Source organism: Belonocnema kinseyi, chromosome 2, assembly GCF_010883055.1.
Source record: "Belonocnema kinseyi isolate 2016_QV_RU_SX_M_011 chromosome 2, B_treatae_v1, whole genome shotgun sequence".
Taxonomy (NCBI): domain Eukaryota; kingdom Metazoa; phylum Arthropoda; class Insecta; order Hymenoptera; family Cynipidae; genus Belonocnema; species Belonocnema kinseyi.
In genome coordinates this window covers 52,338,231-52,348,807 of record NC_046658.1, presented here as the reverse complement: position 1 = coordinate 52,348,807, position 10,577 = coordinate 52,338,231, and the positions used below count along the sequence as shown (strand labels likewise).

The window sequence follows — 10,577 nt, the reverse complement described above, 5'->3', positions numbered from 1 at the left end:
CCCCCCCGTTTTTGTTAAATGACCACGTTTTAAGACACTCTGAATACCAAAACCGGTGCACTGTTTTAGTGTCGAAAACTAAAGGTCAAGTTCGTTAGCCAGCCATTTAGGATGAAATTTCCAAATGTGAGCGCATTTTGAAAATGTTTAAGACCACTTTTTTTATATTCAAAAATTCTCTTTTCGGTTATTCGTACTAGTTGAAAATGCACTTACTCACAAAATTTAAAAAAATGAACAAAAACGAAAATTTTAAGCTAAATAAGGCACGATATGAAAAAAAGTCAAGAAATGAAAAACTTTAATTTTTGAAGGCACTACAAGATTATCATTTGACGGCACAAAAAACAATTAAAAATTCCATTTTTCGCTCGAAATATGCAAGATACGAAAAAGATGTATGGATAAAAATTAAATTACATTTTTAGATGAACCACACGAGCTAACAAAAAAATAAATAGGCAAAATTTGTTCATCTAAAAAAGATGCACAAACTAGTTATTAATTAAATCTTTTTTGATTTCTTTGATGACGCAAGGTACGAAAACATATAAATCAAAAACTTGTGCATTTAAAAAATATTAAAAATTTTTGAATTAAAAATGAAAAAAAAAACAATTTTTCGCCTAAATTATATCTACAAATTTTCTTCGAGCCACTTTACGTGAGGATGCTTATTTTTGTCTAAATCGTAAAAATAACGTTAAGAATAAACGAATCAAATTTATGGAAAAACGACACGATTTTCATGAAAAAGTTTAATAACAAAATTGTTTAAATACCAATACATATTATAAATTGTAATATTATAAATTTATTAAAATAATACATTTTTCATGGTAGCTGAGAATACAAATTAGTGCAAAATAAGGAGCAAATATTAAAGCAATCATGAAAAATAAAATTTGTACATTAATTTGCATTATCTGAATAAGCAGTACCATCCCATGGTTCGGAAATAAATATAATAGACATTTGATACAATAGTGATGCATATAATGTAGAAAAGTTCATATTGTTCACAAAATCGAGTGCGAAGTACGAGATACATGATGAGAATGGCTTCGTTAAAGCCGAAAGAGTTTTAACAAAAGAGAATTCACAATTACTAACTTACAGTTGTAGATTTGTTGACCTTTAGTTTTAAAAGGCCTTGGCATACATATGGTGGAAATACAATGAACGAATGCGTGGTGCGATGTAAATACATTATCGAGCGCGAAGCGAGAAATAAATTTATTATCGAGCGTGCACTACCAGAACAAATAGCCACGCACCCTAGGGACGCTCAAACAAATTTTTTTTACTCTGATAAGCGTAATTTTCGCATGTTTATTCCAAGCAAATTTCAAAATTGCTGAAGAAATTTTTCCTAATTTTTCTTCATTTTAAACTGATATATTAGGTTAAAGATTCACATTGTAAAAACTTATTAACACTTTTTCAATTTTTTTAAACAATAATTAATTATTCACAATTGAAAGTGCTTGGAATAAATATATATATTGAACGTTTTTCAATGGAAGAATGTTCCAAATAAAAAAAAGCGTTTCAAATTTAATAATTTAAAATTTCAAAATTTGTATTTAGAAGCTCTTAAAAGGGAAAAACTGCAGAAAATGGGAAAATTGCACAATTTTTAGTAGAAACAAGTTGAAATTGTATCATTTCCAATTCAAAGCGTTCAAAATTAAAGAATTTATTATTCGAGTTTTGAAAGTGGGGGGCTTAACATTTAAAAGAATTAAAATTCTATTATTCCTAATTAATAAAACTTAATAAAATAAAAAATAAATAAAATTAATTTAATTGTTACGAAATGAAAGATTCTGATATTCTACAATTTAAAATTATTATCACATGAAAATTTTTTTATTTAATTTTAAAATTCATTAGATTTTATCAAAAAATAAATTCACTGCCATTTTTACAGAAATAAATAGAAAAGTTTAAGATCACGAACATTTGAAATTAATCATTCTAAGAAAACGTTCGAGATGGAGTAGTTTTAATGGGAAACATTAAAATTACAATTTTTGCTGCATATTGCTGAAAATTAAACGAATCCGAACTTTATTTAAAACTGAAAAAATATTTCATTATAAAGTATTGTGATATTGAAACTTTTTTATATTCAAACTCCTTAAAAATTCAATTATTTTGAGTAAATTTAAATTGTTCAAAAAGTATACATTTACAAATGGTTAATTATACTTTTCAAAATTTAACCATTTAAATTAAAATTGCAAAATTATAACCTATGAATAGGAAAATTATTTAATTTAGCTTTCAACGTTAAAATTTCGAACTCTAAAATTGTAAGTATTTAAAATTAAAGAAATGATTTCATTGCTTTGCCGTGATTTGGGAGCACATCGTTAACTTCAAATCGAATAAGTCACCTGAAAGCAGTTAACGGTAGGCGGCTCAGGGGACTTATCCGAAATGCAGTTAACGGTGTTCTTCCAAATCACGGCAGTACTCAGGTATTAATTTCAAATAGCTCTCTTTTTATCTATGTTGAATATAAACACAATATTTAACTATTTAATTTCAACTCATTTAATTTTTAAGACATTAAGAATAATTATGCGTTCCTAAAACCTTCCAACTAATTGTTTTTCAATCTTAAATCATGATTTTTCAACCTCGTTAATTCTAATTTATTTTGAATAAATTTAATTCAAAATTGTTCTATTACAAATCCTTTAAACTGAAAAATGTTACGAGTATTTATTCTTTTAATTTAATAAATATTCTACGATTTCGAAGAATTTAGAAAACCAGATAATTTTATGCGATTAAAATTGAAACCAAACAATCTTATAGTGAATTGTCCTAAATTTTATAATATTTGAATTTGAAACTAAAATATTGTGAAATTTTAAATTCTTTATGAAAACTTTATTTGCAAGATCTTAACAATTAAACGGTTTTAGAATTACGCATTGAAAATTATAATAATTAATTGAAATTATAATAGAAATTTTAAAGATGTTAAATATGATGAATAAGTATCATATCATAAAGTATTAAGTGATATTTTATAAACTTTGAAAATTATGTGCTTTTTTTTATTAAAAACTTTGAAAAATACTTGATTTAAACTTAAAATGTTAAAAATTAAATAGATCCAAAGTTCATTTAAAAATTAATTGAAATTAAATTTAGGATCTTGAATTTAGGTTGTTGAATTTAGGATGTTAAATTGTGCATCGCATTTTTTAAATTCAATCAATTTAATCTGAAGTTAAAAATTAATATTATGAAAATCAACGATAAAACATTTACATAGCAGTGGAACAACTTCAGTGGGACCAATATCATTTGGTGGCACTCCGGTGCCGTGACGAAAGTTGAAAGTCGTACGGACCTTTTTTTCTAACGTGTGGAGATAAAATGAAAGGTATGTTCGATTTTCGACTACAAAACGGGCCAAGTTGATGTATACTAATAATGTGTAACATTCAGACAACATGCAAAAACGCAAGCAAAAAACAAGCGGAAAACGAGGGCAATCATAGGAGCTTCAGTCTGAACAGAATGAATAAATAAATCAATAAATTTTATATGTTACTATTATTTGAATATTAATTAAATATAACCATAAACTAGTAATGAAATGCTAATTTAGAGATGTTATAATTTTTACATCTTATAGGGTTTGGGACGCAAGAGCAGTACGCTATAGGGGATTTATCAGGGAAACTCCAGGGCCGTGTGGAAGGATCATTTCACAATGACATTCTTGCCGGCAGTGCCAAATTGAGTGGACTTTACTGGGATACCAATCTTCCTCTTTCAGGTCCGCACAGTATTGTGCATCGTTCTTTGGTACTTCACAAGTAAGTAAAAAATGTTGTTTTACAATATTCTTATTTTATCAAAGAATATGTAAAATTCTCTTCGAGCATTATTATATACATTGTACCTACTTCAAATTAAACAAAAAAGATCTTACTTTAGTTGTTACTTTTCTAGGCTTAATGAGACTGATAACATAAGTATCATTCCCTGGGTCTGTGGAATCATTGTCCCTCATTTATCCAAGAATGCTGGACCGATGCCACTAACAACTGCTCAAGTCATATTTCGATATCCTTTAGTTGGCAGAATAATATTTCGACAACCAACAGATGAGTCTGAGATGGATACCACAATCATCGTCGAAAATCTAGTTCATGCTGATGGAACATCATTGAACAATTCTGCTGAGCACAGGTGGAATTTTGAAATTTAAAGCAGAATCACAGGATTTATAACATTCTAAAACTTTCATTATTATAGTGGAGTAATAAATAAAAATATTATTTTATTTAGATGGATGATACATGATCTTCCGCCTGGGAAGGACTTTTACGATTGGCAGAACAGGTGTCTCAGCGTTGGCGCACCATTTAATCCTCACAAGGTTAGAAGTCTACTATTATTATGATGCTCAAGTGATATTTACTTTCGAACGTATTTATTCATTTGCTTTATTATTTTAGATAGAGTGGGGTTTGAGTCAACCAAATCGATGTTCCTCCAGTGAGTTCACTCTTTGTCGCTTGGGTGACTTAACCAGACTTGGAACACTGGAAATTGCCGGGAGAAAGATTTTGGGATCTAAATTAACCAGAAAATTATTCACAGATAATAATATTCCTTTATCTGGATACGATAGTATATTAGGAAAGAGTTTAGTTATTTACGATGATCATGGCCCTAAAGCAAGAGGAGAGAGACTTGCTTGTTCAATGTACGTTAGCTGTATATCAACTATAATTAATTAATTATATTTAACTTATTGGAAAATTTAGTTACTAGAGTTAAAATTGTTCTTACTGATTTTTCCAAAACGTTGCAGAATTAGTAGAGTTTACAGAAGGAAGGCAGTAGTTAAAAACTGGTTTGGGAATGGTGAAGATCCAACACCAGTTAGAGGAAAATTGGAATTCATTCAACAAAGCGAGTACGATGAGACTGATGTTGAAGTCAATTTGGAAGGTTTATCTTCAATAACGAGTGGCTATCATATTCACGTGGTAAGAAGTTTCTTCTTTCAAAAAAGAAAATATGAAGGGTTGGACATTTTGGAATGGAAATAAAACGAATACACATTCGGAACAATTTCAAAGAAAATGTTAACTTTTTTCAATGGAATCATAAAAATAAAAGTTAAGAATTATTTAACCAAAACTTTGAGAAGAAATTTAAATTAAACTCCAGTCCATACTATTATAGACGCCTGTGGAAATGGATTTGGAATTTCCATGTGAGGATTCGACCCTCTACGGCCACTGGAATCCGTTGAAAGTTAATACAAAAGATATACCTCTCCCAGAAGCTGGTACAACTGATCAGTATGAAATGGGTGACTTGAGTGGAAAATTTGGTACCTTAGATAACAAGACTCGATATATTGCAACATATAATGATACGTTGCTGCCTCTATTTGGACCACGAAGTATTTTAGGACGAAGTGTTGTAATTCACAAAAAGGACAGAAATCTGAGGTATTCTAAAAAAATATAAAAAATATAAAAACTCAGGATTGTGTTGCCAATAATATTTGTCACATTTAGGTGGTCTTGTGCCACAGTGGAAAGAGGCTATGCTCCATCTGAAGCTAGGGAACTGAGAGCTATTGCTTCCTTTCATCACCCCAATGGTTACGCCTTTGGCTATATTAGATTGGTAAATACTTGTCCTTTTCAATATAAAAATGTCAAATAAGATAGGTGTTAAGAAGATACTCTAGCCAAAGTATCGGAAGAGAATTCATACCGTACCAATCTGATACAAACTTTAAATCCTTCTCAATCTGTCAACCAAAACAAAGCTTAATTTAAACCCACAGTTTGAAATGATACGGAAGAGTTCGGATTCGTTTGGAATGAGTTTCTATCCGAAATTTTTCCCTGAGTATTGCTTATAAAATTTTGAAGCTGAAAGTGGATTTTTACATTATTTCAGACACAACTTATATACCGAGACAACAGTCAAAGTGAAACGATAATAGAAGTTAAACTTAGACATCCTGGAGAAAATGATCGCAACATTGTATGCAAATTTTATTATTAATTTTTTGTAGGAAATTTATAGTAAACCTATTTTTATTCGTGATATAACTTTTTGAACTCTTTTTTAATGTGCAGACGAGAAATCATAATTGGGCAATTTTTGTGAATCCCGTGGGAGTGGATGCGACTGTACAAGTGAAAGAAACACGTTGTGTGGCAGGGGGTTACATATGGAATCCCTTTTTTACGCAGCTGGCAGCTCCTTTAGATGTAAGATAAATAAATTCATAAAAACAGAAAGCGAAATGTACAAAAAGAATGATATGACTCAATTTATAGAAAACATTGATAAATTATATATTTTCATTGCACAGGAGGATTTATACAGGCAAGAATGTGGACCAGATTTACCTTTGCGATGTTACGTTGGAGATGTTTCAGCTCGCCTGGGACCAATAGATATAGGACTTGAAAGACGAGTTTTCACAGATTCAAATTTTCCTCTAGAAGGTACTTTTTCTGCCATGGGAAAATCTATTGTCATAATGGAAAAAGATTTTGGAGGACATCGATATGCCTGTGCCAATATCGAACCAGATCACGACATTGTAAAATATGCAAACATTCGAAGACCACCACGGTTTGTAGTGTAAGTATGAACAACTTTTGATGTATATTTATGATTTATTAATAAAATTGGTAAATAATTTGTTTAATTTGATCAATTTCTTTTTAGAGCTCAATTTTTGGAAGATGTGCGAGAAGTGATGGGAGTTCCAGAATGGATGGTGTCTGTCGACAGTAGGAAAACAAAAACGCTCCATAATGGTGGATGCGTTCAATTTTTATTACATTTTAGAGGTGAAATTTGAAAGCAGTATTTTTTAGTGAATTTATTCCGTTTCACATGTGTCATATTTTTCATATTTATTTGATTTTGTGTTTTAGGTCCCATTGCCAATAAACTTGATCAAGATTTTAGTAGACTGATATCGACAGGAAAATTGGCATCTCCTAGTTTATATATTCCCGGTTATGTGCCAAAGAAAAGGAGAACTGCTCTGGGCTACAGGCAATGTGGATACCGTGATCCAAATGAGCAAAAAGGTATTTAGATACCATTTCAGATTTTTAAAAGTCTTCCTTAAATTGAAGACTTATAATTTTTATTCTGTGTTCATTAATTTCAGATACAAAAGTTTGGTACGGATCTGATGCTGCTACGGGCTATCCACAATTAGTTGCGCTAACATTTATCTTATTATATTTGTTGAATCCCATGTTTTAATTATTTTTGTGAAAGTCTGATACTTTATATAAGTTGGTATTGATATAAAAACATCTGTGTACTATTCATTTTTTTTTACAATATACAATAGTACAACATGAAAGTAATTCTCATCTTTGAAAAGAAAAATAAGCAAAATAGTTACATTTTTTATTCTGCAATTGAGAGAAAATAAGTCTTACATTACACTGGCCTATTTTATTAACTTATTTAATGTTTGTAAATAATTCGAATTTTGCTTTTGAAAATGATTTATTATTTCTACAAAGTGTATGCAACATTGAAAAGATCTAATCAATAAAAATATATTCATACATTTATGAAAAAAGAAAACAATGTTTTTCTACTTGCTTTTTCAGTCTTCTATGATTTTGTGTAGTTAACTTTTAAATCTGCGGTTTAATCACTCTATATTTACTAGCATTCTAACAGCAGCGAGGTAAGAAAATACGTTAGAAAGATACTGGAAATAAATAAAAAATACTACTTTATTGTCCCATTAAGATTCCAAAGTTCTTTAAAAATTGGTAGCTTCAGTACAAAATTCAGCAAGTATTTTTTTTAACTTTTGATTTGTTTTTGTAATTAATAAAATATTTATGTAAATGAATATAAGATATATTTAAATGATTACCTGGGCATAATAGGAAAGGGATAGTCTAGGCAGAATACCTCCTATTTGAACTGTTACAGGTTTTCGTGATCTTTGAAGTACAATAATCCTCGACGTTAATAATTTTGATGAGAGTGTATTCCATGATGAATTATACACTTCATATCCAATATTAGTTGACTATAAAACATCCAAAATTAATTATACACTATTCTTCTGTTGCTGATGAAAACCGTATTCACGAATGAATTATAATTTTATTACCATTGCAATTGCATGTTCAGCTGACAAAGATGTTACAAATAGAAGTCCACATCCAGCACCAACAATAATAGCAGATTGTACTTTCACAATCATTGTTCCAGGCTAGTTTTGAAATAAAATATTTTTATGTTCAAAGCTACGAAATGTATGAAATATTTATGGAAGGTTTATTTTGCTAACATCGAATTAAAATAAAATAAAATTATCTTGATCACGAAATTATTGGCAGTGTTTAATTATTTCACTCACAGTAAAGATATGTGTACCACAAAATATCAAAGCACATGTTGCTGATGACATGGTTGTGAAAATCAAAAAACAAACTGCAGTTCGGACTTCATTCGCATACCTAGATGTAAAGAAATTTTCACTATTCAAAAAAAATATTTAAATCAGGTAATTATATTTTATAAATGTACAGTTATACATTTTCACTTGAGCAATTTTTGATGTTGACGGACGCATAAACAGAATTCTTTTTCATTTTTAGCATCTCGAAAATTCAGGGATAAAATTTTGAATCTTGCAGCAACAAACCACAAAAGATAGCCCACTAAACAATCAATGCTCATTGCAGCTGAAACTTGAAATCCAGTCAAACTCTGGTGTGCATAAATAACGTATTTTACAGGTTTAAAATCTACAGCAAAAGGATACTTTGCGTCCGTGGGAAAAGGCGCTGATGTGAATAGAGGTCCCAAAATAACTCCTAATGCTCCCATGTAATTTGAAATTGTAAAAAAGACGTGTAGTATTCCATATTTATCTGCATAATGCTGCATTATATTTCTTTCTCTTTCATTTGCATGGTGTAGAAAGTCTGTTACTTCCTTCAGTAAAAACTGGGAATTAGGTTTAAGGTTACATGCATATGGTTTAAATGTTTATGTGAAAAATGCATCTTCAAGAAGATATTGAAAAGCTCTACCACAGAAAGAGAATTTTTGGTATATGAACGGAAGAAAAAAGAAACAGTCAAAAATGAATCAAAATTTTTCTTTCACAGATGTTTCTAAATACTGATATTTCTCATCTGGATGGAATCCTGCTAAAAATAGGTAAACTAAATGTAATTAAATTCGACATGCAAAATAGACATTACATTACCATTCAAGAAAACAACAAATTCTTAGCTTTGCATAATGTTATACTCTAGAACTAAATTGGAAATAATAATATCTGTCAACTTTTTAATCCACGTACAGGATTCAAAGGATTATGGAATTCATGTTTTTATCATTACTAAATGAAAGCGACATAAATTAAATTAATTCACTCTCATTTTTCACTTTTAGGATTCTATTTAATTTACCCTTCCTACTACAATGGAAAATGATGAAACAACTTTATCTGAAAAGGAATTTGTAAAATCACTCTAAAATCCATTTAAGCCTATGTTCCTATAGGAATACAGATTTTAGACATTGTATATTAAAATTTTGTATTCTTTCAATTAGGAAATTGACCAAATGTAGACCATTTCTGTGGCATATTCTATTAAGTTCAATTTATATTACAGAGCAGTAACTAAAAAAGAAGAACATACATTAATTTTTGCATATTATTTTGTTATTGAAAAAAATTAACCTGCAGACGATAGCGATGAATCCAGCATATAGCGATTTTATTTGCAACGTGAGCAGCAGCACAGGAAAGATAAATGGACTTTAATAATATCATTGTGTCACTTCGATCTTGGTAAACCGAATTTAGAAGTGGAATCAATAAAAGCATTGCAGAAATAAAAGCCAAGAAGCATAAAATATCACAAATAAAAATTTTCGATCTGTTAGCATTAAGCGATGGTGGCCAACAACAAGTTAGAGCCATACTATATTTCAATATTGCCAAAGAAGCTTCGGGTGTGATTTGGAATTTCATTGCAATGTTATCTTCTGTTATAGTTTGTATTGAATCTCTCCAAAAAGGGCTTCAAGCAATTATAAAAAATTATTTTGTGACACTTCGGACCATCCGGTGTTGAAGAATAACAAGGTTCGAATGTGCAAAGAAACCTACCACTTAAGATGTTGAAATTACATTGAATGTGAGAATCAATAAGCAAAGGGTGAATCTCCTTATTAAATTATGTTGCAATACATCAGAAAAATGCGAAATACCAAGAATGCGAGAAAACAGTGAATATATAATGAATCACGATACAGACTCGTGTTTCCTACTATTCTTGGTAGGTAATTACCCCTTGGTAATTACAAGTTATATTGCATGCTGCATTTCTCCCTTTGCTGCGTAAGTTGTTAAATAATAAATAAACGAAGGCTGGTTAAGCCTCCTCATGAAAGCTTTCCTCACGAATATATTAAAGATTTCATTTCTTTCAAAATATGTTTTAGTGCAACCAGAAAATTAATTAAAATTATGTATGTGTAAATTTATTAACAATAAC

General features: G+C 29.8%; 2 protein-coding genes across 3 annotated transcripts in view; one reads left to right on the top strand and one right to left on the bottom strand.

Annotated features, from left to right (window-relative positions):
* Nucleotides 1–8,228, top strand: part of LOC117167649 — a 10,674-nt gene extending 2,446 nt beyond the window's left edge. Inside the window, exons 7-19 of the mRNA XM_033352732.1 lie at nt 3,662–3,845; nt 3,982–4,221; nt 4,321–4,411; nt 4,491–4,741; nt 4,850–5,027; nt 5,227–5,498; nt 5,568–5,679; nt 5,959–6,045; nt 6,141–6,275; nt 6,380–6,654; nt 6,742–6,866; nt 6,954–7,112; nt 7,196–8,228. Coding sequence (XP_033208623.1) covers nt 3,662–3,845; nt 3,982–4,221; nt 4,321–4,411; nt 4,491–4,741; nt 4,850–5,027; nt 5,227–5,498; nt 5,568–5,679; nt 5,959–6,045; nt 6,141–6,275; nt 6,380–6,654; nt 6,742–6,866; nt 6,954–7,112; nt 7,196–7,293 — 2,207 coding nt within the window. The 3' untranslated portion in view covers nt 7,294–8,228. The remainder of the gene's footprint in view (nt 1–3,661; nt 3,846–3,981; nt 4,222–4,320; nt 4,412–4,490; nt 4,742–4,849; nt 5,028–5,226; nt 5,499–5,567; nt 5,680–5,958; nt 6,046–6,140; nt 6,276–6,379; nt 6,655–6,741; nt 6,867–6,953; nt 7,113–7,195) is intronic.
* On the bottom strand, nt 7,664–10,065 carry LOC117167650 (odorant receptor 30a-like). 2 transcript variants are annotated; one of them, XM_033352733.1, is made up of 6 exons: nt 9,758–10,065; nt 8,606–9,012; nt 8,420–8,519; nt 8,171–8,272; nt 7,928–8,086; nt 7,664–7,756 (listed from the first exon to the last, which is right to left on the bottom strand). In XM_033352733.1, exons 1-6 carry the CDS (start codon nt 10,049–10,051, stop codon nt 7,697–7,699), a joined length of 1,122 nt encoding a protein of 373 aa, XP_033208624.1. In that variant the 5' UTR covers nt 10,052–10,065; the 3' UTR covers nt 7,664–7,696. The 2 variants fall into 2 exon arrangements, with proteins under 2 accessions (XP_033208624.1, XP_033208625.1); XM_033352734.1 differs by having other exon boundaries at nt 8,606–9,000.
* Between the last annotated feature and the right edge of the window lie 512 nt (nt 10,066–10,577).

Bases quoted from the DNA above. Each gene is read 5' to 3' on its own strand.
- LOC117167650 (XM_033352733.1), bottom strand. From the start codon at position 10,051: ATGAAATTCCAAATCACACCCGAAGCTTCTTTGGCAATATTGAAATAT. The intron at 9,013-9,757 runs GTTAATTTTTTT...CCTAATTCCCAG, and splicing joins TTCATCGCTATCGTCTGCAG to TTTTTACTGAAGGAAGTAAC. The intron at 7,757-7,927 runs GTAATCATTTAA...ATTTATTTCCAG, and splicing joins CCCTTTCCTATTATGCCCAG to TATCTTTCTAACGTATTTTC.